The 27069-nt window shown below is 38.3% G+C and overlaps 3 protein-coding genes and 1 long non-coding RNA gene across 20 annotated transcripts in view; 2 read left to right on the top strand and 2 right to left on the bottom strand.

Moving 5' to 3' along the window:
- The window catches only part of LOC122407569 (echinoderm microtubule-associated protein-like CG42247), a 28268-nt gene extending 15662 nt beyond the window's left edge, over positions 1-12606 (top strand). Inside the window, exons 3-14 of the mRNA XM_043413878.1 lie at positions 2970-3227; positions 3673-3789; positions 6280-6535; positions 6727-7187; positions 7361-7456; positions 7617-7754; positions 7865-8125; positions 8896-9153; positions 9395-9557; positions 9662-9844; positions 10026-10121; positions 10275-12606. Of these exons, the coding sequence (XP_043269813.1) occupies positions 2970-3227; positions 3673-3789; positions 6280-6535; positions 6727-7187; positions 7361-7456; positions 7617-7754; positions 7865-8125; positions 8896-9153; positions 9395-9557; positions 9662-9844; positions 10026-10121; positions 10275-10543 (2556 nt within the window). The 3' untranslated portion in view covers positions 10544-12606. The remainder of the gene's footprint in view (positions 1-2969; positions 3228-3672; positions 3790-6279; positions 6536-6726; positions 7188-7360; positions 7457-7616; positions 7755-7864; positions 8126-8895; positions 9154-9394; positions 9558-9661; positions 9845-10025; positions 10122-10274) is intronic.
- Positions 12607-12903: 297 nt separating this feature from the next.
- On the bottom strand, positions 12904-20727 carry LOC122407570 (7SK snRNA methylphosphate capping enzyme-like). The gene is made up of 4 exons (XM_043413879.1): positions 20561-20727; positions 17671-19173; positions 17045-17263; positions 12904-16875 (listed from the first exon to the last, which is right to left on the bottom strand). Exons 2-4 carry the CDS (start codon positions 19147-19149, stop codon positions 15664-15666), a joined length of 2910 nt encoding a protein of 969 aa, XP_043269814.1. The 5' UTR covers positions 19150-19173; positions 20561-20727; the 3' UTR covers positions 12904-15663.
- Positions 20728-20997: 270 nt separating this feature from the next.
- On the top strand, positions 20998-23206 carry LOC122408567 (uncharacterized). Its single transcript, XR_006260502.1, has 2 exons — positions 20998-21275; positions 21411-23206. It is a non-coding gene; the product is annotated as an uncharacterized lncRNA (long non-coding RNA).
- LOC122408561 (serine/threonine-protein kinase VRK1-like) overlaps positions 21910-27069 on the bottom strand; it is a 36771-nt gene continuing 31611 nt past the window's right edge. For 5 of the 17 annotated variants that reach the window (XM_043415393.1, XM_043415387.1, XM_043415386.1 and 2 more), the window contains exons 9-12: positions 26871-26933; positions 26548-26702; positions 23777-26422; positions 21910-22359 (exon numbers count right to left, since the gene is read on the bottom strand). In XM_043415393.1, coding sequence (XP_043271328.1) covers positions 26331-26422; positions 26548-26702; positions 26871-26933 — 310 coding nt within the window. In that variant the 3' untranslated portion in view covers positions 21910-22359; positions 23777-26330. Of the gene's footprint in view, positions 22360-23542; positions 23660-23776; positions 26423-26547; positions 26703-26870; positions 26934-27069 lie in introns of all 17 variants that reach the window. The other 12 variants (XM_043415395.1, XM_043415397.1, XM_043415394.1 and 9 more) reach the window with 12 other exon arrangements.

Below are 27069 nucleotides of genomic sequence, written 5' to 3'. Positions count from 1 at the left end.
GGGAAAACTGATTTAGAACATAAACATAGTTGAATCATGATTTATATATTGGTGCAGTGAATTTGGAGTTAATTTTTTTCATGTTATAAGAAATTGGTGAAAAAATCCGCGATTTTAACCCATTTATTCGTCTCGGACATGAAATAAATGGGCCCGAGGAGGTCCCATTTCTTTTCTCACATAGCAGAGCTCGTCTTACGCGCGGACGCCGTCGCTTCCAACGCGTTGATTGTGAAAAATGCAATTTTCGGATTTTTTATGCCTCTCTGAGGCTGAGCTCGTTTTGCCCCACAAATCGTTTTTCACGAAATCCGACCTACAGGGAACGGGAATCTGTTTCAAAACCTAAAGATAGTTGAAATATCGTTTATACCCTGGCGCAGTGAACTCCAAGTTCATGTTTCACATGTCACCAAAAAATGGGTTTAGAAGCGATCTGCGACTTAACCCCATTTTTTCCTCTCGTGCATCCAATAAATGGGCTCGAGGGGGTCCTATTTCTTTTCTCGTATGCCAGAGCTTGCATTACATCCGGGAGCAGTCATTTCCAACGGCTGTATTGCGAGAAATATATTTTTATAATTTTTTTTGCTTCGCAGAGGCCGAGTTCGTTTTGCCCCGAAATTTTTTCTTTTCGAAATTTGAAAAATTAGCGATGGTAGTCAGTTTTGGGACTCAAATACAAGTGAAAGACCGTGTGCTCATTAATGAATTTGTCTTAGTTTCTTAAAAGTTCAATTTGCCCCATGTTCCCCTATGTATATATACATGCGTGACATAACGAAAGAAGAGTCACGCAGGGCTGTGCCACACCTCTGAATTAACAAGCCTCCGTTTCGCATGATTTAAGAGACTTTTACAACAACACGAAACAGCTTTTAAAACGCCGATTAGTTTTTCGGCTTCGAGGCTTCTTTCCGTGCCCTTTCAAAATAATTAGAAATTTCATTTTCAATTTAGAAATGGGTTGAGCCAACAAAAACTATTTTAGTAAAAGATGACAATAAATCTCGGTAAAATCAGACGAAATAAGAATTTCTAACGATTCCTAACACACCTTTCTCTTTCCCTCCAATAATAAAATATAGTACAATATATCTACGTACTATAGTTGGCATCCCGAAGAGCGAGCGAGGAGCGCGAAGGGCTCGAAAAATGTTCCGTGACGGAGGCTCATACGTTTGCTCATTTCGGGCACTCTCGATGCGAATTCCAACTCACCACCATCGCGAAAACCGCTACGTGTGGTTCAATCGGCCCTTCGACGGCTGCCTCGCTCCCCGTCAGGAGGCATTTGGCCTTGGCTCCAGCACCCCCCCGCCCCCCGTCTTGAGCCTCTTGCGAACGCTACGCTCTTCTATATACATAAATACATATACGTGGATGAATGAGTTGCACATCGGTGCAAAGTATCAAACGTATATAGGAAGGTTGAGCAGCAGGGGGTTGAAAAGGGGGTGAAATCGGTGGCAAACGGGCCGACCCGTCTTGTTGAAGGTAGGCCAGGGTAGCACGCTCACCAACCCCATCAGTTCTCGATCGAGGATCCGAGAGTGTGCAGCTCCCGCGTCCTCGCGCGCTAAACCCACCACCCCTCAGGCTCGCCCGCAGTCAAGCACCGCCGTGCTCCCTCGCGTGTTCTTCCTCGAAAGAAATTTCACAATTTTTTCCTCTTTTTAAAATAACTTTACACCGAGAAAACATCACAAAAGTGCATCAACATTTTTGATCGTTATATGCTTACGTGATTCGATGAGTCGAGTAATGGTGCATCGATATTGAGGAGACGGAGAAAAAAATTCGGATCGCCTGTGAATTTCTCGCTTCGTTTTCGCATAGCCATTCGATACTCTTGTGAGCGCAATCGTCAATAGTATCGTTTCGTTTATCTTCCTCCTTTCATCCTTACAATTTTTCATTTTATTTTAATGAAAATAATCGTATCTTTGACGAGAAATGATGGTCGATTACCGTTCCGCGATTATTCAATAACGAAGAGCGGGATTGCTCATCATCGGAAGCACCGATCAAAGTGATCGTTGACACCGTTGATGAAGACAAAAACGATAAAATTAGTAGGTCAATTTTTGGTGAGCCTAATTATGTAAGAGGACTTGCGTATGTAAAGTGAGAAAGAGAGGAAGACACAAAGAGAACACGTCCCCTCTCGGACGATTCGATATACGATTGTAGTAGAAATTCACGTTGACTCGAACGTGACGTCATCCAAGTGTATATTTGTGCGAATGTGTCTGTCTCGGTGCGTGTGCTAAAAAATACTGTTTTAATCGAGGATTCGACGATTCGGGAGAACAAAGTTTGATTTTTAGAAATTCTTGTCGATAATGCCAAGCGCGAAAAGTCGACCATTTTCTCGTGAAATTGTCTTGACTCGACGTAAAATAAAAGTGGAATAACAATAGAGATTGCGATTCGTAATCGTGATCGTGTTCGCCGTTCCAAAGTGTCAACATAACGGCCATCATTGATTCATCAGGGTTTCATTATCGCTCGGAGTTTGGCACAGTACCGTCGAGTACTGCCGATTCCTCCTGCACCGACGACGACTCCGAAAGCACCGATTTCCACGAACCCAAAACCATAATTTCTCAACAACATTGTAATCATTGGCAGCAAGGCTGCGATAGCTTCGTCGTGTTGATGAGCGACTCTTTCGAGGTCATTTCGCTGCCGGCAGACATGCTCCAGGTGCTTCCACTCGCGTTTCCTTTAAGAATTTTTCCGGATATTTTTTTCATTTACCAAGTTTTCATTAGCAGCCACTTTTTTTTTTTTTTAATTTCAATGAAATTCCCGTGGCAAGCGATTCGTTTCGCTTCACAACTGAAAATCGAATAAGCTATTGAAAAAATGTTGAATCATCAGGGTTAGAGCAGAGTTTTGTCTTGTTTATTCGGGTGAAAATTGTTGGTTTAACCAACAAGACGTTATCTCTGATCGGATTTCAGCCGGCGAGCTATGGAAAAAAGAGCAATACGTGGTACGCGGCGCCAGTTGGAACAGGCGGAACTGGAGGTGGTGCCGCCGGCAGCCGCGGAAACGGCGGCGGCGGAGGGGCCGGGGGCGGCTGGCAAAGTCGACCACCCGCGGTAGCGAGTCTCAGCAGGAAAGCCTCCATCACCGAGGAAGCACCACCACCCGGTGGTGGAAAACCATCTTCCGGTCGAGTTATCAGAATTGTTAATAACCTCGATCACACTGTCCAGGTTGATCTTTCGAAATTTTATGAAAGCACGAAGAAAAATATAGTTTTGCTTTGAAATTAATAACATGAGATGAAAAAATTTACATACCGGATGTTAACGTTTGTTCAATGAAAACATTCAATTTGATCCGTTGATATTGGCCTTGGAAAATTCAATTTTTTTTCCAAACTAACTAAAAAAATGTTCATTCAAACACTGAACATTGAGAGTTTGCGTCGAAATAAACGAGCAAAGTGACAAAATCATTCGTTCGAGGGTAGAAAACACTTTTTTTTTCGACGAAAGAACAAAAGTTGCGTGAACGATAATTATCAAATTTACCCGAATTCGGTCGTTTCTTTTGCTCCAAATGGCATATATGCGGACGATATGAAAGCGCGTTGAAACTGAAAAAATTGGAGAAAAGAATGATTTTTAGGTTTGAGTAAAAACGACTGTTTCGCAGTGTCGAGTTTTGTTGAACCTCCGGACATCACAGCCATTCGAAGAGGTTCTCGAAGACTTGGGTCAGGTTCTGAAGATGAACGGGGCCAAGAGAATGTTCACCGTCTCAGGACAAGAGGTCAGTACATTCTCACGTGTGTTTCTATACTTGTATGCATGCACGAGGAAACAAAGACTCGCGGTGAAAAGTGCTATAGCATATATCCTTGTCCCATCGACGCCTGACCGCAGTGAGGAGTATACGGCTTCGGTCAGACTATATTTCGCAGTAGTACCATGTCTCGTTGATCGGACGCGCGGCGTCGACGACTCCCGACACAATAGAGAGGAACGATCTTTTGCCTCGATAAATCTCAAAAATTTCTCTCAATTTAAAAACTTTTCTCACGTCTCATTCTCATCAATATCATTTTGCAGAGGATTGGGATTACAGTTTAAGAGTTTGAGGCGAAAAAATACGGAATTGGATGTGAAAAACGATTGGAAAAGGTTCGTAGTGTAAGTTTTTTTTTTTTCTGACGATCGGAGCAAATTAAGGGGGAGTGAATATTTCGACTTGATTTTCAAAAAAGATTCCATTTTGAGAATCGAATATTTTAATCCCCGTATATTTCGAAGGGAAATATTGGAGATGAAATTTTCTCGTTTTATTTTTATTTTTCAAATATTTTAATAAAATTTTTCAGAGTCATAGCGAAATTTCAGAATCCGAGAATCTGTCAATTTTGTGAATGGTCAAAGGTATGTAAATGATTAAAATTCCAAGAAGGGTCACGGTCGAAGTTTTTTCCTCTGGAGGAGGGGGGGAGTCCCTGATAACGGGTCATACTAAATACAAGGTTAATCGTTTATATCTGAAATATTTATTTTGCTAGGAACTTAATATCCCCAATTTCCGGACATCACAGAACGTGATGAATTCTCCGAGTCGAGCAGATTAAAAAAGCCTACGAACGAATAAAACCCCTGCATGCTCGCTGCCCCAAAACAGTGTTTCCTTTCCGTTCAAGTTTTCGGACTGTTCGAAAGATAATTAGTCAAGATTAAGACGCAAAGCGGTAGCGAGGCCCACAAAAAAGGAGGAAGTTACCTGGACGAATAATATTTGTCTACGATCTTTTGTCACGCAGATTCCGAGAGTCAAGTAAATCGATTCACCTGTAAACATGTGATAATACAAAACCTTGGCCTACCTTTTGCAAAGTTCTTCAACGCTCTGCTCATTTTGTTTTCAACTCGATTAAGAAAATAATAATAAAAAAATATATATACATTTCTTAAATTCACGTATAAAGCCGAATAATTAATATACAAAGCCTTGGCCTGGCTCTTGCCAAGTTCCTCGGCATACTTATTTAAAAAAAAAGTATGAAGAATTTCACGGCGTTGGTAAGATCGGAGATTTTTATCGTTCTCTTCTCTGATATAATAATGAATATATACGAGTGAAGTTTGGAGGGTGCGAAAGCCGAGTTTCCAAACGTTTATCATTTATTTATGCTAATGTGAGGGAAGACGCGCGGCGCCGCGGGCGGCATCGTCCTTATATAAAATCAGTTTGAATAATGTTTTTCATAAATATGCATGTCTGACCCGTCCACGTGGTTCGAGGAGAGGAGGAATTTTCATTGCTCGCTTTCGGAGGACTTTTCGAACGCGCGGCGAGAGGGGTAAAACGAGAGGCGTGACGATCGGGGTCGGCTACACACATTTATATATGTATATATATATATATATATATATATCAATGAAAAACGCTCGTACGAGATGGAATAAGGTCATGACCTGGTAAAAGACCGTCCAACTAATACATAGAAGAGCGATCCTCGAAACTCTCGTCCTCTGCGACCCCTCGCGAGTTTTTCCATCTCCGTTTCTACCTTTTTTCAATTTTCATCCAACTATATAACAGTCTCAAGTTCGCTGCGATTCTTTTCTCAATTTTTCGTGATTCGATTTCGCGTTGATCGAGTTATACGGATGAAAAATCGAAGTAAGCTATCAAGATTCTTAGATACCACCGATCTCAGCGTTCGTATTGCATGCATAATTGCTTGCGAAAGGCTTTCAATCGCGAGACGCCGCGTGCTGGATCGAAAGGGCAAATATCTCAGTTCACGAAGTATTGGCGTAGGTTAATCGCCAATGTAGAGAAGTGGAAAAAAACGTGATAAGACTCTACGCCCACCTTAAAAAGTAAAAAAAAGCCTCTCGGAAGATAAAAAGCGTTGAAAGTTCGGGAGAACAAAAAAGACAGTACTGGAAAAGACCGTCGAGAGAGAGAGAGAGAGAGAGCTCCGTTGAAAAAGGTCAGAGATTCATCCACCCTTTTAGGTCACGAGCATATATGAATTACAAATTGGTCAATTTCCACCTGCATACGAGCATTCGAAAACTTTCGTCACGGTTTACGTCGTATATACAATCATTTATTTATCATACCGGGTGACCCCCCAGAGCCAAACTCGCTCGCCGTGGAACGTTTTTCAATCCCGTAAATTATAAAAAAAAAAAACCAACTTCGTTCTCTACCGAACTACGAAATTTCATTGGAGGGGGAAAAAAAATTAACAATCTATATTTTATTTTTTATTCGATAATTCGTCAGGTACGAAGTTTTTCACAACTGAGAAACGAATTCGCCGATGTCGACACGTTCTACCTCGGAACGGGGGCAACCTCCATGGGAATTGCTGCTGGAGCAATGACGATAGCTTCCTCCCCGGCAAGAAGGTCGAGATCTCGAGGTCCATCGACCGTTCAAATGAGCGGACCTGGTGAAGATATCGGGAGACAAAGACGCGCACGTAGCAAAAGTAGACCGCGGGCTTTATACGCCCCCGAAGCCGAGGTACGGGTTAACGGTACGTCTTCCCATGCACATCTCGCGATTGTTGCATGTCGTTGTTCCATTTGAAAAATTAGAATTTTATTGAAATTTCAAATTTTCTCAAAAAGATACGGGAATTGGTAGAAAAATGGTAAATTTTTGGAAAATTAAAATTTTTCGAGTGAAACGAATATTTTTGGACTTATTGGAAAACCGTAAAAAAAGATTACAGTGTCGTTGAGGTGTTGCGCGAAGAGCCAGTGAGGGTGACCATTCGGGGGCTGAGGCGTTCCTTTTATCCGCCTTCGCATTTGCCACCGGTCGACAATTCGCCACCGGAAAAAAAGTTGCAATTAGAATGGGTCTACGGGTATCGTGGGACTGACACGAGGAGAAATTTGTGGGTTTTACCGAGCGGCGAGCTTCTCTATTACGTGGCCGCTGTTGCGGTGCTTTTTGATCGTGAAGAAAATGCCCAACGTCATTACATCGGACATACCGAGGACATAACTTGCATGGAAGTTCATCCGAGCCGAGAACTCGTAGCTTCCGGCCAGAGGGCCGGAAGACACAGAAAGGCTCAGCCTCACGTTCGTATCTGGTCGACCGAAACTCTTATGACTCTCTATGTTTTCGGTATGACCGAATTTCAAATGGGAGTCTCTGCTCTCGCATTTTCACAACTGGTGAGTTACCATTTTTTCTTCATTCGAAAAACATCAATTTTCCCCTTTTTTTTTAATTTTTCAGAGTTGATGAATTATTTCTAGATTTCGTTCAATGAACGTCATCATCGATCGATGCTTCAAAAAATCACACAATTTTCGATGGACACACGATTAATTCTATTTCATTTCAGAATGGTGGAAGTTACGTTTTGGTAGTTGATTCCGGAAGAGAAGCAATTCTGTCGGTCTGGCAATGGCAATGGGGTCACTTGCTGGGAAAAGTTGCGGTAAAAAAAATGTTTTATTCACAACTAAAAGTGAAAAGTTTATATTAATTCAATTTTTAGACTAAAAATTCAATCGAAGTTCAAACTGAACACTTGGCTCTGGTGAAAAATTCGGATGGTTGTTTCTACCGTGAATCTCATCACTTGTATATTTCTACAGACGTTGCAGGAAGATTTGACAGGAGCAGCTTTTCATCCTCTGGACGACAATTTGCTAATAACTCACGGTCGCGGACATTTGACATTTTGGAATCGTCGAAAGGACGGATTCTTCGAGAGAACAGATATAATAAAACCTGTGAGTTTAATCTGGACTAAAAACATCTCAATCTCATTGTTATTCAAAGAATTTTTGTGCTTCTCTTTTCATATAATATTTGCATTTGAATGAAATATCATTTATTGCAGCCATCACGAACGCACGTAACGAGCATACAATTCGAGCAAGACGGTGATGTAGTGACGGCGGACAGTGACGGATTTATAACAGTTTATTCGGTCGACGCGGACGGGGCTTATTTCGTTCGCATGGAATTCGAGGCTCACAACAAAGGCATAAGTTCGTTAATAATGCTTTCCGAAGGGACCCTCCTTTCCGGTGGTGAAAAAGATCGCAAAATCGCTGCTTGGGATTCGCTGCAGAATTACAAACGAATTACCGACACGAAGGTACGTGCGGAAAAGCAAACTCGTTCATTTTACGCGATTTTTTAATGCGTTCCCTCTGAAATTCCCTTTGAAATTGATCATTTCAAACAAACAAACAAAAAATCATCGATATTTGCCTGAACGTAGATGTTCGAATCGAATTGAATTTGCTTTAATTTCCGTCCACGTATTCCTACTAAAATCAATTCTTCCGCGTATAAGCCGAACAAGAAGTAAACACATAATGATCTTCGTGAGATTTTCGCATTAATTATTTTCATATAATTATTATATTACTCGTTCCTCCGTTTTACTTCTCTCGAAATAGAAATCCTGTTTCAACTTTTTTTGTGCATAACACCAAAGAATCGAAAAAAATTCAAGAAGTCGATAATGCTATTCCTGAAGTTTTCAGGGATCGTGGTCCGAGTACGTTTTTTAAGAATAAGATCATTCGAATATTTATTTCAAATTATGTTTCATGACTCTCAAGCAAAAAGTCAAATCATTTAATCTAGGAGATATTTACTAAATTCACCTGTTTTCTTTGCGTTTCCAATATCCAACGAATCTGTGTTATTTGTTAACAAGATTGATCGATGGTTCATTGATTGATGAAAAAATTGACATTTTTTTTTACTTAACAATATTATCGATCGATTCGACTCGATGAATACCATTTTTTCACGTACATTGACTTTCATTCTTCAACGCAATCGGAGAAACGTCGTTAGAATAATTTTGTTCATGAAATTCGTTCGTCTCTTGATGTCGATTCTGGATTAATTCAGTTGCCAGAAACAGCCGGAGGAGTGCGGAGCATTTATCCACAACGACCTGGTCGAAACGACGGAAACATTTACGTCGGCACTACGCGGAATAACATCGTTGAAGGTTCTTTGCAGAGGAGATTCAACCAAGTGGTTTTCGGGCATGGAAGACAGCTGTGGGGCCTCGCGGTTCACCCTGATGATGAAGTTTTTGCCACGGCTGGACACGACAAGAATATCGCACTTTGGCGAAGACACAAACTTCTCTGGACGACGCAGGTTTGCATGAATTTCTCGAGTTAGTTTTTTTTTTTTCTTACTTTTTTCGACTAATTTTCATTGTTACTTGTTATTTTTTCGTTGATAAACACGATCCATGAACTTTCTTAATTACCGAGCGAAACAATGAATTCGATGAAATAAATGATTTGCTAAAACCGGTGACTCAGTTTAGGTAATTTGATGTGACGTCCATAAAAATCTTGAAAATTCATTATAAAAGTGGAATTTGCTGTTTTAGGTCGGTTTCGAATGCATTTGCATAGCTTTTCATCCGTTTGGGGTTGCTCTGGCTGCTGGCTCTTCGGAAGGTCATCTTCTTGTGCTGGCTGCCGACACCGGCGCCGCAGTAGCGACGCTTCGAGTCTGTGGCTCTCCGCTCTCATGCATCGGCTACAATCCAAGTGAGCTTCGACCGATCAATGCTCTCGTCGATCGAGCTAAACATATTTTTGTTGTTTTATTATCATGCTAATTACACTCTTGACGGTCTTTTTCTTCCTCTTAGCCGGAGAAATCGTTGCCATGGGCTCGCAAAACGGCAGCGTGTACCTATTTAGAGTCTCTCGGGATGGTTTCTCTTACAAAAAGAGCAACAAAATTCGAGGCACTCAACCCCTCGTTCAACTCGACTGGAGCTCGGACAGCAGATTTTTGCAGACCGTCACACAAGACTACGATCTAGTTTTCTGTGAGTTTAAGCAATTGCAAGGCTATTTATTATAAATTCAGAGTCATTTTTTCAAAGTTTCACAAAATTGTAAAAGTTTATTCCAATGCGATTATTCGATCCCTATTTTATAGAATTTTGATCAATTTAACGAATCCCAAACTAATTTTGTTTTGGTAAACGCATTATTAATGATGTACAGGGGATGTGAAAGCACTGTCTTCGGAGAAGAGTCCGTTAGTTATGAAGGACGTCAAATGGTACACCCACAATTGTACGGTCGGTTACATGGTGTCCGGTGAGTTTTTCATTCTTTTACATTTCTCCGTTCTCAAATAACGATCTCCGCTCTTCTCCTCTCCATTTTCTTTAACAACAATTTTCTATTTCCGTGTAATCGTATTAATATTTGAGTGAAAAAATGCTTATCTTATTCTTTGGCGTTTTCCAGGGATGTGGAACAATCGTTACTATCCTTTAACGACAGTTTTAACAACATCGAGTCGTTCGGCAGCTCACGATATGCTCGTAAGCGGAGACGCCGAAGGATATTTGAGGCTCTTCCGTTATCCGTGCACGAGTGCGAAGGCGGAATACGTCGAGGAGAAGGTGTACAGTTCGTTGGTCGCATGTGCACGTTTCCTCTACAACGATCAAAACGTCGTGACTGTTGGAGGCACCGACGCTGCTCTGATGCTTTGGGAGCTCGTCGACGAATGAATTGTCCAATTTTCTCAAATTGCAACGAACGCAGAAACCAAAAAAGAAAAAACGTTCGGAATGAACGATTGAATATTTTCGACGTTACGTTGTCCGAATAAGCGACGTTATTTCAAAGACGAATTCGCTGCGATGAACGTAATAGATTAAAATGCAGAAAATCAATTGATTAACGATTCTTGAGGAGAAATCAAAATGGTACTGTGGCCCCGAGCGCCGATCGATAAATTTCATCGAATGACTAAATTTCATAAACCAATTGTGTGACGATCGCGTCGATCGCAGAACAATCGAATCGTCGTATGACGACCCAATGAAAACCTTAGCCAATGAACTGGAAAAAAAAAGATCATATACGATTACCGAATGAAAGTTACGAAGATGAGCGAAAAAAAAACATTTTTTAGTTACCTCGACTTTTAAAAATAATTGTTCTTCATGAGAAAAAGTAGAATTTCATTAGAAATAATTAATTGGGCGATATTTGGTCTTCTCTTCATGAGTAGTTCCGACGAAATCCGCTCATTGCGCGTAGAACTTCAATTATTTCGAAAGTCGAAGAACCAAAAAAAGATATTTTTTTCGAGCCATCCTACACGCACACATAGCCGGCTCGATTTTCCGATCGAGTTGGATGTAAACTGCCGATTTCATTCCCTCAATTTTGGACTGTGAAGCCCGAGAGTAATTTCACAAAGGAGACAAGAAAACACGATATTTATTGAATAATGTTACGAGGAAGTAGAAAACATTGACTTTCTTATTTTTGTTCGAAAGTTGGACTTTTGAAATAATTTGATATTTTTCTTAGCGGCATGATTATCACGAAACAATCGTGCTGCTGTTACGATCTCCGATGACGCACACCTGCGATTATTTCATCATGACGACAACAATCATGCTACGCAGCGTTTTATTAACGTTTAGAATTGATAAATATTATACTACGTGATAGAAATGCGTATACAGGGTGTTCCAAAACGTGACGTATTTTTCGTGCACATAGCGATAGATATCGCGATTTCGAGGAGAAAAGTCCTCAGCCACCGTTCATGAAAAATTAGCTCACTGATGGATTTTTCGATCAAATTAAAATAAAATAAAAAAAAAACTCAATCAACGTTCGACTCCGACAAATTTTTTTTTTCAATTCAACCTCGATACAACCAAAATAAATGTCTGGGACAGTCTGTATAACATACTTTAACACGATACGCTCCAAAAAATTGAGCGTTAAAAAGAAGGACGCGGGCGTCCTTACTGAACAGTCGAATAATCAGTTTTTTCAATTATTAGCTTTCGAAAGCACTTCATTGATTCAATCTCAACGTAAGCACACTATCGTATAAGAGCGAGATGGAAATGAGAGACCAGTATAACCAGGGGTTTTTTTTCAGAATAAAAGTATAAAATTACAAATCGTTTTTACAAACGAAATTTCTAGTTTCTATTTACTTCGAGTCGAGGACAGAACCACTGTGTTCCTTTGTTCCTTTTTCGATTTATTTTTAATTCCGAAAGGTAAAAAAAGAGTTTCTCGAAATTGAGAGAAAGTCAAATCTCAAAGCGCTGGTCGAACCTTCGAATCTTGACATTCTCGCTGTTAGGATTGAAAAAAAAAATCATTCTCGCGCACGCGAATAAAATTAAAAAAAAAAAAAGCAAAATGCGTCGCTGGACGACGCAGTAGCATGTTAAAAAGTATGTCCACCACGTTCGTTCGCATACATTAATTATACTAATATTACTATTATTAATTGAAATAAAATTATGGATACGTACTTATATATAATATGCATATATATAAATATTTATAGATATTTAGATTTGAATAAATCTAACGATAAATCGATAGAGCCTGGGAGCTACGATAGTTCGCATACTACATACGGGGTGGGCCAAAATTCACCGGGTGATTATTCGAATTCTTTCTGTTCAGCAGCAGAACTCGCGATACTTGGACCACCCTTTATATTTGTATGGGGATTTTGCCTGCGGAAAAAGTATATTGTGGTGTACTTACCCCCTTGCGCTCTCACCAATAAAATACTTCTCGAATAGAATTTAATTTTCACCTCTCTTAAACTCGTTTTTCGCAGCGTTGTTTTTTCACATTCAACAAACGAGTAGTGCTGCTTGGCTGTGAATGAGCTTGTGTTTTTTAATTAACCGGGAGAATCGTGAGCGATTGGATGGTATATTTAAAAATACGAATTTTCGTAATCACACAATATTTCGAAAACCTCAATGCGCCGTACATTCCTTATTGAGACTCGGTTGACGTCGATTTTTTCTTTTGACCGTTTTATCTTTCGACGCGAACGTGAAGAGGAGGCGAGAAAAAACACAGTAGACACTCCTTAAAGAGACAATTAAAACCAAGTTTTATTATACTAATAATATTCCTCGTATTATTTTTCAAATATAATTAGGTATAATTCTTTTTATTTTTACAGTATGCATTTCTCTGGTAAGTTTTTCTAAGTAGCCTATTTTTTGTCTATGATTTATTTCTTTCGAGTCCTAACTGAGAAGAGTGATCGCGTTCAAAATTCGATTTTTTGTGCTTAACGATGTTTTCATGCGGTTTTTACACGCCGAGATAGCCCAAAAAGTGACGGAGGAAATGGAAAACGGGATTTGCTCGTGCCTCCTGACATAGAGACAAACACGCAGAGTATGAGCGTTTGACGAAACTTTGTGAATGCGCTTGTCCGATTCTTATTTTTTTACGAATTGTTGTTCAATTGCTTGAAAATTTTTACGTATTTTGTACGTAATTTGCTCAATTCTCCTTTTTCAACAAAATTTTATGCGCAAAAATACGAGCGGAACGCCATCACTGCGATAACAACGAGATTTCCCGCTTCCTGCTAGAGGTCACTCCACTTTGCACATATTAATAAATATATGTTTTTCCTCGATTTCACCTGGTCTCGACATTATTTTTATTCAAAACAAAGCAATCCTAAAAATTCCCACACCCTGTCGTTTCTCTCGTCATTCCTAATGCTCTCATGAATAAACTACATTCCGATTTAAAACAGAGAGAATTAATACTTCCGGCGTTCTTCTCGAAAGTTAATATCGCTTCCAAATTTTTTGGATTATCATTTTTTTTATCTCTTTTCTTTTTCTTCAATGTATTTTGAATAAATAACTATGCAACGATTATTATACTCGTGGGCTACAGTAAAAATACGATAAATATACAGGCTCTCTATGAACTAGAATTTCTCATCAATCGAATCTTTATATTTGAAAATTATTTCTCCGCTTTCTCTCTCTCTCACTCTCACTCTCACCTTCTCTCATTTATTCTCGAATGTATATTTTCACGTTTTTCTCATCTCCACACGTTCGGATGGAAATAAAATTTGGGAAAGTCTTCTAAAGATCGTTCCGTTTTTCTGAATTTACGATGATTTTCAAAAAAGCGACAATCTCATATATTCGCATTATAGATCATACATTTTTCAAGTTTTTCTTCACGAAAAAATGAATAATTCCGAAAACTTTTTCAATTCATTGAAAGGTTAAAGGGTAAAGTGATTAAAAAAATTCTTTTTTTAGCTAATCTCCTATAAACTCGAAAACACAAAGAGTGTTTTGTAATTTTGTCAATTGATTACGTGCCACATGTACAAGACATAAAAATGATAGACACTTTAAATGAAGTATGTTTCGAAAAAAAAAAAAAAAAACTACAAATCGGCGCTACAACAGTTTTTTTCGCTTCGAAAAGCAAAGCTTCGAAGATGGTTATGATTTTTATCCTCTCTTCTTCCCTGCCTTTCTTTAAAAAAAAAAAAACCATCAAGACAAGTTTGAAAAATTTCCCGAAACCCCACTAAATCCATTTCATTGTTCGTCATTGATTATTGCATTATCATAATATATGGTGCAGTCCGTAGCTTCTGCCACGATCAACGTGAGCCGTGAAAAAAACTTTTGCAAGGCCCTTCGGCTGGCTACTAAATTAAAATCAATTCGAATATTCGCTATGTTGTTGCTTTTTTTGCTTCTCAGATACGAACGATGTAAGAATTAGATCTATCTTATCGGTCCAGTTTTTCCTTCTCGTTAATTCCCTCTCCCCCTCATTATTTGGTCACCTTAATATATCTCGTTTTTGTATTAATTTTTCAATTTGTCTCGTCTTACGATGCGATTTTTTTTGCCTTTTCCTCATTTTTCTTTTTGCTCCATTTTTTTCGATTTTTTTTTTTTCCTCGTAAAGCCAAAAGTCAGTCTTCGGTCGAGCAACCTGTTAAACACGCGACGTGCTCATTATCGCGATAGTGTGGACACCGTAGGCACGAACTTTTTATTATTTTTCTTTTTTGGTTATTGTTTTTCGAACATCAAATCAATCGTATTCAACTCTCCCTTGCTCGCCAAATTCTAAATCACGTTTTTTTCTTCTTCGAGCCTCTAATGACGACAATTTGCTATTCATCTCCGGGTTCTTGCTTTTTCTCGAACGTTTTTAATTGTTTTGCCGTTTATCTCTATGTATACGGGCACCAAGAGCACAAGTCAGGTTCGGAGCCTTGCAAAAATAAGTACCGACGAAAAACACAGAAATTCAATGAGACTTTTGAAAGTTTCTCGCCTTCAACAAAGCTAGACCGTTGAATTTCAATTCGGCACCCAAAATCGAATGTTTGTGAAATCCATCTTTGCTCTTTTTTTTTTTTTTTTTAGTATTCAATGAATTTGTTCTTCCATAAATATGGTCATTCGGACTGGAGTAGAAAATTAACATAAATTTGATGAGTAAGAACGCAAATATCGAAAAAAACATCCATTTTTTCAACTTTCAATTTCAACGACTGAATTCCCGAGAAAATGAAAGTATTTTCTAGGTCAATCGAAAGAAAAAGTGGAAAAAATTTCAAAAAATAGAGTGAACGTCGACGATCCAAGTTTCATCGACGAAGTAGTCTGCAACGCTGACACAAAGATGTGTCAACGATTAGGCTAAGAACTACAGTGAATATGTGCCAGAACGAGATTGGTTTTTTGCTGTCGTCGTCACGAGCATGAACATTGAATATACTTATTTTATATAATTAGCATGTTTAGAGTTCCTTTTCTCTTATTATTTTCAAATTTCCTTACGTTTTTTCCGTTTTGGGCTCGAGAGAACTCAATTGAGATTGAAAGTCGACAGCGGAATCAGTATTTTGGGGCGACGGTTGATGGTTCGTTATCGATGAATCTCGTTGAATGATTTTCGATGACTTTTCGCTGGTTGAAATATTGCTCGGTGATTCGGCTCGTTTGATTGTTTCGTCAATGATATTTCGACTGGATTGTGAGCTTTCGCCGTTGCACTCTTTTGCGATTGTTTCTGCCCGAGACTCATCGATTTTTCGCTTACGGCGGATAGTATTGCTGACTTGGTTTCTTTGATTGTCCGTTGTAGAGTTTTCTCGTGTATGTACCTCTGATTTGTCGTCGGATTGTGAGCCGGAAAAAACAGTTGGAGAATTGTCTGCAGCGTTTTTGGTTTTATTGCTTGATGATGGAGCCGCGTTTGATGGATTTCCGAGCGAACCTCCGGGATTTTTTATAGGAACGGGGTTCATCGTTTTTTCAACGGTATTTCTAGAATTTCCCGAGGAACCGGAGGCTGTGTCGGATGATTTTTCGGTTGTATTTGCCAACGTGTTGTCAGGGACCTCATTTTTCGATTTTTCAACCGCATTTTCGAAAGTGGAATTGATGAAATTTTCAGTATTATTACTGGAAGCAATCGCAACTGCATTTTCGTGTCCACTTACGAAATTATTAACTTCGGCGTAGCAAATTTTTCCAAATTCCAGAGGCTGGCCGTACTCGGCGTTGTGGCTAGGAGTATCGTAGCACGGCGTCGCGCTGGGAGCGTAAACATTGGCCAAATTTTCGTATTGGCTCAAAGATTCGCTACTGCGTTGACTGAGATTGGAGCAATTGCTACCGAACCTTTGCAATTCGTTGGGGAACAAATCTCTCTCAAAGGCTCGACGTTCGCGATCTTTTCGTTTCACTTCACGATCGACGAAGCGTAAGGAATTGCTGCAAGTTGTTGTTCCCGTCGAGGTCGTCGATGTCGACGTCATCGTTGTCGTGGTTGTTGCCCTCAACGTTCCTGGCGTCGACGACGTCGATGTAGGACTCGATCCGGCTTTCGTGAACAATTGTATTGGCCGTTGAAAACCTTTCGATGGATGTGCCGGTATAGAAACAACTTCACACTTGTCGAAACCAACTTCCGGTGATAACAGATATTGCGTGAATTTTTGCGGAAAAAATTCTATACTTTGATAAGTTTTGTACGTTCGTTCCTGGAAAAAAAAAAAAAAAAAAAGTCACGTTTGCAATTAATTCTGTACCTCCAGCATAATCTTTATGGTTTTTTCAACTTTTCATTATAAAAAACTCGCAATTAATAAGTTTTTATTGGTTCGTTGTCAATAATTTGTATTAATTTTCGATATTCAAAAAAAAACTTACAGTTAAATTCTTTTTTTTCCCGTAACTTGGCCACCCTTGAGGTTCCAGGACCAGTACACCACCGGGACGCAATTGCGCGTGCATGCGTTTAAAAGCTTGTTTCAAGCCAGCATCCCCAAAGTTTAGGTGAATCCATTTGGTGATAGAGAGACAGAGGATCGTGTCAAACTGTGGCTGTTCCGTCATGAGCAGAGCGTCGTCCTCAAGAACATAATTTCCCTGTAACGTAGAAGCGATGCTATTCATACATGAATTTAAGAAATACCAGAAAAGCAACAGAACAATCAAAAATAAATGGTCTAAAAGCCACAAGTACAAAAAGGAACAATTCTACAGATAAAGAAACAATTGAGGACTAAGCGAAAAAAAGCCCCAAGTTTCGAGAAAGACTCTTCATTAAGAGTATGGATCAGTCGACTAACTTGACTTGAAATTATCGAAATGAAAATTTGCAGCTATCTCTCTCGCACTCACGGTTGCGATATACCAACTAATCCATCTCCTTAACGAGGAAAATTTCAAAAAATTTGCTACAAGCAGAATACAGAAAAGATAATGAAAAAAGTTGGAATGAATATTGAGTTAATGACCGACGAAGCCGTATTTTCGAAAAAATCAATAAATACCTGAACGAAGGTGACGTTATAGGGAAATCCTTTGTGGTCTTCATTTTTGGTGAATCCAGGAACGTCGATAGGTCCATAATTGATGGGCATAGAGAGGGGAAAGAAGCTAGGATCAGAGAATTGATTTTCGGGTGGTTCGTCATTACTAGCTGGTGAAGAAACGCAATTGACGTAATGTTTAACATTTTTGCGTGCAATGTTGATGAGTTTGCGATCGATATCGATGCCGGTTACGCTGCGAGCTGCGAAGTCTCTGGCGACTGAGAGAGTGATGTGGCCGATGTTGCAGCCGATGTCGAGGACATCTTTGCCTCGGAATAATTCTTGGCGTTGAGAGAAAACAGGCAAACGAGTGTCGACGTCGTGGTGAGGATTTCTGTAGCCATAATATTGATTGTAATTACCGTATTGATATCGCGCGTCTTTTATACGAAAATTAGGCATTTTTTGTGGCTGTTGTTGTTGTTGTTGTTGTTGTTGTTGTTGTTGTTGTTGGTGCTGTTGTTGCTGCTGCTGTTGTTGTTTCTTCTTTTTGTTGGTATTGTTCAAGTGTGGAATCCGGGGTTTCCATGCTCCGGGCTGGGGAATAACGGGACTGACTATTTTGTCCTTCAGATGATCGACTTTTCGGAGACGTTTGTCTTTCGGATCGTCGAGGCCTTTTAGCCGCAATTTGTTGCGATCTTTGCTCGGGCTCTCAAGTAGCTTCGTCTCAGATTTGACGAGTTCGATCGAGGCGGTTGCCGTGACTTCGGGAATCGTGGAAATCTCGGTTTTCTTCGCTTCGGTACGACAAGCCGCTTGTTCCGGAAATTCCGGAAGAACCTCCGGCCGACCGGAACTCGCCGAAATCTCCTCGGGCTTTCCCGCGGCTTCGAGAGAAGTCTCGCTCGCACCATCGTCTTTTCCCGAACCCGATGACGCTCTTTTTCTTTTTCTATTTCTCCTCTTGGCTCCCCCCTTTTTTGTCGGGGATATCAATTGTTTCTCGTATTCTTCTTCATTGTCGTTGCAATTGCTCAAGTTCAGAGGGTCGCAAATGTTCGGTGGAATGATCACTTCTATCGTCTCTTTCCGATGCTTCGGCGTTGGCAACGGACTCGACTTAGGCGTCACGGCGTTCATCGCACGGTTTATTTCCTCGTCCTGCATACTGTTCAAATTCAACGGATCGCAAATGTTTCCTCCAAGCAAAAATTTCGTCGGTGGTATTATTCCCTCGTTTTTTCGCCTCTTGTGGGGCGGAAAAAATTTTCCGTTCGATGTAAAACTCTGCAGTCTCTTTCGACCGAATTTAAAGTGACGCGATTCCTCGTGTTTGTTGTTGTGTTTCTTGTGAGAACCGTTGAACAACTTGCGCGATTTTTCACTCTCCTTCTTTGCCCCGCTGCTGCCGCCACCGCTCCCGGTGCTGCTACTTCCGCCCACATGGTGGTGATGGACCACCTTCCCAGGACGATCCACCTGCGTCGACGACATCCTTCGACCCTTTCCTCTTTTCGCCTGCGATTTAACAAAATTGGACAAATATTATTAACTTTCATTATACCGATTGGTTATTCTCATCGATAGTTGATAACGTCTTTTGTAGGTATTGAGATGTCAAGTGGGGCGAAAAAATTCCCTCAATTTCGAGGTGGTAGAGAAAGGATTCGCGTTTTTTCCCGGCGGCAACGTTTCTATTATTTTTCTGTTTTTTTTTTTTTTTTTGACACTCGCAAAATCCTAAAACAATTCCATTTTTCGAGCACTTTTCTCCTGAATGTGATTTTTTGAATTTTTTTTTCTTTTCGTACACTTTTATTTTCGCCAAAGTTTCACAGGACACAATTTCGTCATCCGCCGATCGGTTCGTTGTCAAAATGCGAAGAAATCGATGTACGAACAAACCTCGCTATCACATTCGAAGAACTTTAGCGCGCTAGAGAAAAGATTTAGATCGTTTTCGACACGTGACAACATTCGATGAATATAGCGTTACGAATTTGCCTTTTTCTGTCCGATTCGCAATTTGAATAAATTTTTTATAATTTCCAGGATGACGGTGTAGTTACTTTTTTTTACCCAATTCGAAAATATTTCCAATATTTTAATTGATTGTTCGATAATATAGATTTTGATTTATTGCGTTTGCATTATTGGAAACGATGGAGACCAATTTAGTGACCGAGAACGAGACAATTTTCTTGATCAACTTTGAAAGTGGTTCGAAACACGACGTTCAAAACACAATGAAAACGAGTATTTCGTAATTTAAGTTAAAATGAAGGGAAGCGAGGCTCATAAATCATTCGAGCGAGGTAGGGAAAAACGTTTTTGAACGTCGTGTAATCCAAACGTTCGTAATCGTTTGTAAAACGCGCGAACGACGTTCGCGGAACAAATATATTTCCATATAAAGATAATAATAACCGTTCGGAGGTCTTGTTTGTTTAAGTAAACGTATGAAATTTGGAGCGTGTAAAAAATTCGATGTCGGGTAGGAAAAAAGTAGACACGGATACTTGAAAAAAACGGAATAGAAAATTGATTAGACGTGAAAAATGGGTGGGACGATTGTGTGTGGATTGAATATACGGAATAAGTAACGAGAGGGAATAAATCATTATATGCAGAAAAGAGTCGCGCACAAATGGATAATATGAATGAATTTGCGAATGATAATAACTGCCCGATAAATTGAACCATTAGAAAAAATATGAGAAAGATTGTTCGAAGAAAGAGTTCGTAAAAGGGAGCGCAACGTAAAAGTTATCATTCCCGCGTCGGGGCATGCGCAATAAAGAGGTTTGTATGTCCCACGGTAAACGGATGGTTTCGCGGAGGACAGAAAAAACGTTACAATAGTCGAATTTAGTTAGGAATATTTCATAAACTGTTCAAATCTTACCTCAGATCAGTTCAAAACTCTTTTTTTCGCGCTTCCGGTGAAAAATATGTGCTTATTAAGCCACTAAAACACTTTACAGTAGGATTAAATACGACGCACCCAGGCTCACGAAGAATCGTTGTGCGCCCATCAACGATGGCGAATTGCTCTGCCTCGGTGTTACTCCGTTGCCTCGTCGGCCACCATTTTCCCATGTGGGTAGAGAGCGCTGCTTTCGGCCCAAGCAGAAACACACGACACACACACACACACACATAGCCATACTCGTGTCACTGCGCCGACCAACTTCGGGCTTTTCCGCCCACCGTTGCTCGGTGTTGCTGCTCGTGTTTCGTTCCACCACGACACTGTATCCCCAAAGAAAAGCATGCTTTTCTCTTTGTTTTTCTTTTTTTTTTTTTTTCGATTACACGACCTTTTTTCGCTTGCGACGCCTGGCGGTGGAGCAAAAAGTTTTACTTCACTGCTCGAAAACTCGAAATATATTGAAAAGCTCGTGCACCGAAGCGAATTTTCTACTGAAACGAGCGATGTATAGATAATAAAATTTTCTTTTCATCGTTTTTCACAACTGAATCGAATAAGAATGATTATCTCCACGATGATAGGCACAGAAAATTAAAGTTGAGATACATTTATATATGGCTTATATCTCATATATATATATAATTACCATTTGAAAACAAGAATACCAAGGGAAGCAACGACGATGACGGTTTGACAATAATAATTTTATTTCAAAGTATAAATAAAATGTCTAGATGTTTAGAAATACACATATAACAATTTTTTACATTTCCTTTCTTTGTCTATAACCAAGAATCACATTCATATGTTTTTTGTTGTCAAGGACTGCTATGATCACGAGAAATGAATGAAGGGATTTTTTACTCGGGCGTAGCTGCTGCGTGAACCCTGCCGTTGTTTTTGATGACGTGATTATTATAAGTTTTTCTTTCTGGCATTGAGGAAGTTTGGAAATTTGGCAACCCGCGTATTCAAACAAAATTAATAATTAATCAAATTTATGAATTATAACGAGCAATCAGAACCGTCGTTCAAACCGTAATACAGTAATATACGAAAAAAAGTTTGAAAACGTAGAAATAAAAGAATACGTTGAAAAAGTTTCGTAAAGAAAATTCCGAAATGGCGTACACTTCTGGTTCGCGAGGAACGGTGATCGATCGATTTCAACTCGTTTCAATTGACGAAACCAAGCCGGTATTTAAGGTACCTTTCGACGAAACATGGAGTATCGACAAGCTGGATTTACAGGTATACTAATAAACTATCGTTCCTCTTATTGTTGCAAAGATCCGTTAAGACTTGAATGTATAACGGCCATATTGCGAATTCGAATTTTTATTTGAAGAAATATCGGTACATTTCACGGATAAAAGTTGATTTTTTTGGTCATTGAATCATTTACAAGGATAAATCCAAATTGTTGTTTAAATATAAATAGATACATTGTAAGACAATCGAGTGTACTGGCTAATTTGAATGTATAAAAAAAAGTGGAACATTTTACGATTAAGAGTAAATTTTTGAATAGCCTGATGGATTTTTTGTGGAGGTTGTTCGATCGAATTCTTTGACAACACCGGAAAATCCGAAAGCTTCACCGGAAGTCCCGAAGGCACCGATGAAACCCCGAAAAACAGCGAGACGCGATGACCTCCCGCGGAGAAAACTCGAGTTCACAGAACCGGAAGTCGAAGAAAATTTACTTGATCCCGGCCCCACTTTATTTCCGCCGAAAACGTCCTCTCAGAACAATCTACAAACGATGAAATCTGGGTCAAAAAAAATTCAAATCAGTCGAAATATGAGTAAAAAGAAATTGGCGAATTGCGATAAAGAAAATAATTGCAGTGTGGCAAATCGTACGAAAATTGATAAATCTTCATGTCAATTTCATACCACGCCGAAACAACCCTCGAAAAAATGTTCCAAACCCGAAAGCGAATTCTCGCATATTAGAATATAAGTTTTTTGTAAATAATTCATATTTCATAAGTTTATTGATTATTCATAACCTACAAAATATTCAATGTTTTTCCATTATCATTATTTATCACACATTCAGAATTGATACAGTTATTTACTGCTGAAAATAATCCTCGTCTCATCAGTCATAATAGTTTATTTAATGTGTTTTCGCGTGAATTGAATTCTGTGAGCAATAAAAAATGGAATAATAATTATACTTCAAGATTGATCGATTCAAGAGTTACTGAATATTAGTTCAAGAGCCAAGTCGAGGCACAATTTTTGTGCTATCTTCATCAGCAGAGTGTGAAGTTAATACAAAATATGATTTTTTATGGTTGGAAGGCAAAACTGTTGACTTTTATTAATAGTCTCGGATATTAATAGCCGTTTGGATAACCTATTTGATCAATATAATTTAATCATTAAGAAATATTTTTGGATTAAACCAACCAACAGAAAATGTAGTGCAATTTTTCAATACTTTGTTTTTTCATGTCTACCCAATAATGACCGTACAGCATATACTTTGTGAGCGATCAAAATTATTCAAAAACCACAGTGCAAAGATATGCAAGAAACAAGATTGGAATTTGTTAATTCTCAATGTAACCGTCATCAATTTTTTCATTAAAAACATTGTTGATTAAATGTATTGTAACTTTTTTTATTTAACCCTAAAGTGCATTATTCTGTAATAAGTAAAAATTTGATAACAAATGAGAAATATTTCTGGAGGCGAATGATTAATTTCTATATTTTCTATTTGGAATCTAATCACCCCATTTTTCAAGATTTTTATTATGTCAATAGAATTTGAAACTTTAAATCACTGTTTTTATTCTTGATTTTCAATTTCAATAGTTTTATATATGAAAGGTAAGAAAAGTTAAGGTTATGTTTTGAACGTTCAATCAAAAATGTGACAATCATAATCGAAGTGCGTTATGATTTAATGTTGCTATATAAATCCCAGATATAACATACCGTTTGAATACCTACATTTCATGTTGACGCATGAGAATTATTTCCTGAACACAAATTTAAAGTTTCATGAAGCGATTTATACTCGCGATAATGTTACAATATCCGAGTCTCCGAGTGCTTATACAGAAATGAAAAATAATGTGATAATAATTATAAATATGGCAAAAAACAGGGATTTTTTATTTTATATAAATCAATCTTTATTTAAGTGGTAAATTCTGCACAAATATTTACATTATGCTCCGATATTTGATGTGTCAAATACGACGCCGAGAAATGAGCTCAGATGTTGGTGGTAGAACGTCGATCGCAACGCGGCAAGTCGCGGCGTTGATAATTCTCAATGCTACGATGCACTGGTCACATGGTATATTTGTAGGTATATACATATTATTCATGCAAGAATTGTCCTTCGACCATACAAATATCTAAAAATCAGTAAAATAAGAAGCTGATATTTTTTTCGCATCCACTTTTATTCGCGAACGATACATTTCTTATGTCAATTGTCAACTAGTTCAATTTTCACTCTTGAATACGAGAAATTTTTACACACGACCGATCGATTTTCTGTGCTTATGCGAACGTGTTATCGAACATGTCGAAAACCTACCAACACTGATCGCTAACAATGATCCCGATCTTTAGTAGACAAGTGAAGTTGTTAGGTGTATTTCTTCGCGAATGCGTAGATAATCGATGAATAATAGATTGTCGAATCGAGCATTTTCTTATTAGTCCAAGCGTATTATTCAGAATTCTTTGTGACTACCGCTCTCTTCCCGAGAGAAAGCAGGTCGATGATATCTGATGAGTGAGAAATTATTCAAAATGATACTGCAGTTTTTAAAAAGTAGTTTTTAATTTCGATTAAAGTCTAAATTGATAGGAAAACAAGGGTTAGAATAACCATCTTCATCAATTATGTTTTTGTAAATTAATTTTTTTTATTTTGTTCATTTCGCGCGAATTCTCACTTTTCTCTATATGTTAAAGCACACATAGGCACAATTACATTATTATAAATATAATACAAATTAATTATCACAAAAAATATATTCATAAATGTGTGTATATATGTATATATTATAATATACACAAGCAAATGTATAATTTGAAAAGCGAGAGATCGACATTGCTCGATACATATATGATTCATAATTTCACGTAGTGGTGTATATACATCAAAAAGTCATGACTATTACAAGAAATTAACGAATAGATAATTAGTTTCTTCCTCACTTTCAGAGTATTTTACGATGCCCATCGATAGCGAAGGGGCGAGATTGACGTACTGGTGAAAGATTATTGAATAAAGCCAGACGTTCGATCACATCAGCGATCCATTGAGAAACTCAAGCATCAATTTCGTCGTATAATATAAAGAGATTTACAGTTGGGATTACAAACGATATTTCGTTCAACCAAAGGTATGTTGAAAAGGACAAAAAGAGTTTATCAAACGACAGGAATATTATCCGATGGAAGTTTTTCTTATCCTAATTTACTTGATAGGGTTAATCACTTTTTCCTTTGTGATAGAACGTTTTGAGTAATATCTGTAAATTTTGTCGTCGCGAATTTGACTTTTTTTGCAGTCTCTAGAAATTGTTCAGAATATTTCGAACAAGGAAGTCAATGATTTAATGAATACTGAATCGTAACAATGATTTAATGAATACTCGAATCGTTATTCAGGATTTTGCCAGATTAATATTAGGCGAAATAGATTAATTAAGGTATTCCTTTTGTAAACTCGAATATTTTGAAATCGTCGGAAGTGAATATACACTCCACTAAGTTGGTGAAATATCGAGTTTCACACAAAAATCGTGGCATCCAACGGCATCTTATCAAAACCCGTTCCTCCATTTCTATTTTACGATTCATATATCAAAAAATTCTAGACATTTTATACAAAATACTTGATGCATACAAAAAAAATTAAATCATTCGACGGAGAAAAAAAAGAAATATCACCGAAATATATGAGAAAAATATTCACAAGACCTCGTCAACTGTGATTAGTAGACGAATTGCAGAACAACCTTTGCACGATGCTACAATCAATTTTGCAAATGTTATTCCGTAATTTTTACTAGTTTTCGCTCACGTTTGAATCATTTTCAATTGTTCTCCAGTTGAAAAGTTGAACAATATATTGTAAAAAGCCAATCTGGAAATTTCCAAATCGCCTTCATTATAGGAATTGTGATAATCCTTTCAATTCGTGGTTCATCGGGGTTCATTGTAATTTATTAGCGATTCTCGGAAGTTCTACTTGTATGCCCATAAAATATGGCTTTCTGCAAACGGAATACCTTAATTCGGTCGCATAAGAATATATACATTTGTGGTGAGAAATAATAAATAAATAAAATAATTGCAGCGACGAACAAACAGTCTTATGAAAAATGGTTCAACACCACATGTATCGGGCAAAGATTTTTCATTAACTAAGCTGCATGTAACTGCCCGTTTTTTTCTTATAATTATCACGTTATTTGAAAATTTTCAGCATTTTCAAAAGATGATATTCGTATATGTAGATTTTTTGCTGTATGCATTTCCATAGACATCGACATGAAAACAACTTAGAAAAGTTGCTGATAAATTAATATATTTTCTTCTATATTATTATTAAGCCGCTCACGTGGAATTGAGTTTGAAATTGTTTGCTGGAGGATCGACAATTCACGTTATGTCATTGCAATTTTGATTTTGCAATTGATGCAACGAATATGTCTCGAATGTTTCCGCAACGTTTTCTCCTGTCTTGGCAGTTGATTCAGTGGGACGATGATTTCTTTTTCTTTTGAGCTCCTTTGCGAGGGTACACATCCGATGAATCTCTCTGAATTTGTACACCACTCCCGAGTCCTGGCGAAGAGAGCATAAAAATCATTATACATACGGAATTCGAAGAATGCAAAAAAATTCACGAGTCTTCATAGAATTTTTAAATATGAAAATAAATCGCTCATCGAAGCAAATTAATCGCTTACTCTTTAAATGTGCTACTCGTGAACGTGTCAGTGGTTGCATTGTTCCGTGCGATGTGACTTTGGATGACTCGTTTGACGATTGCAGGAGAGTTTTCTGTCTTAATCGTGCTACTTCCTCCATAGCTGGTGTCATCCATTTTAATTTGGTATCATAACTAAAAAATGTTTTTAAATAAAACTCTAAAAGGTATATTACATTAAAGATGACAATTTATATATGTCGAGATCATTCATACTTTCCAGTTTAAAATGAGTAAATTTTAAAGAGGTTCTCGCAATTTTTTTTCTTTTTAATTCTATGACTCTATAACATGAATACTTACTCGAATGTGAACCCTACAACGAAGTCAGGAACGACTTCAATCTTTCCCTTGCCATAAAATCTTCTTCACATGCGGGAATGAAATTAAATTCCATATTATTCGTTCAGTTTTCTTATAACGAAGGAATAATGAGTAAAAAAAAAATTGCATTCAATTTATACTTAATTAGAGGAATGGGTTTCTATTCCCGGCGGATAAA

This window comes from Venturia canescens, chromosome 3 (genome assembly GCF_019457755.1).
Source record: "Venturia canescens isolate UGA chromosome 3, ASM1945775v1, whole genome shotgun sequence".
In the NCBI taxonomy this organism is placed as follows: Eukaryota; Metazoa; Arthropoda; class Insecta; order Hymenoptera; family Ichneumonidae; genus Venturia; species Venturia canescens.
The sequence above is the reverse complement of the archived record's forward strand: the minus strand, read 5'-3'. Positions and strand labels throughout refer to the sequence as shown.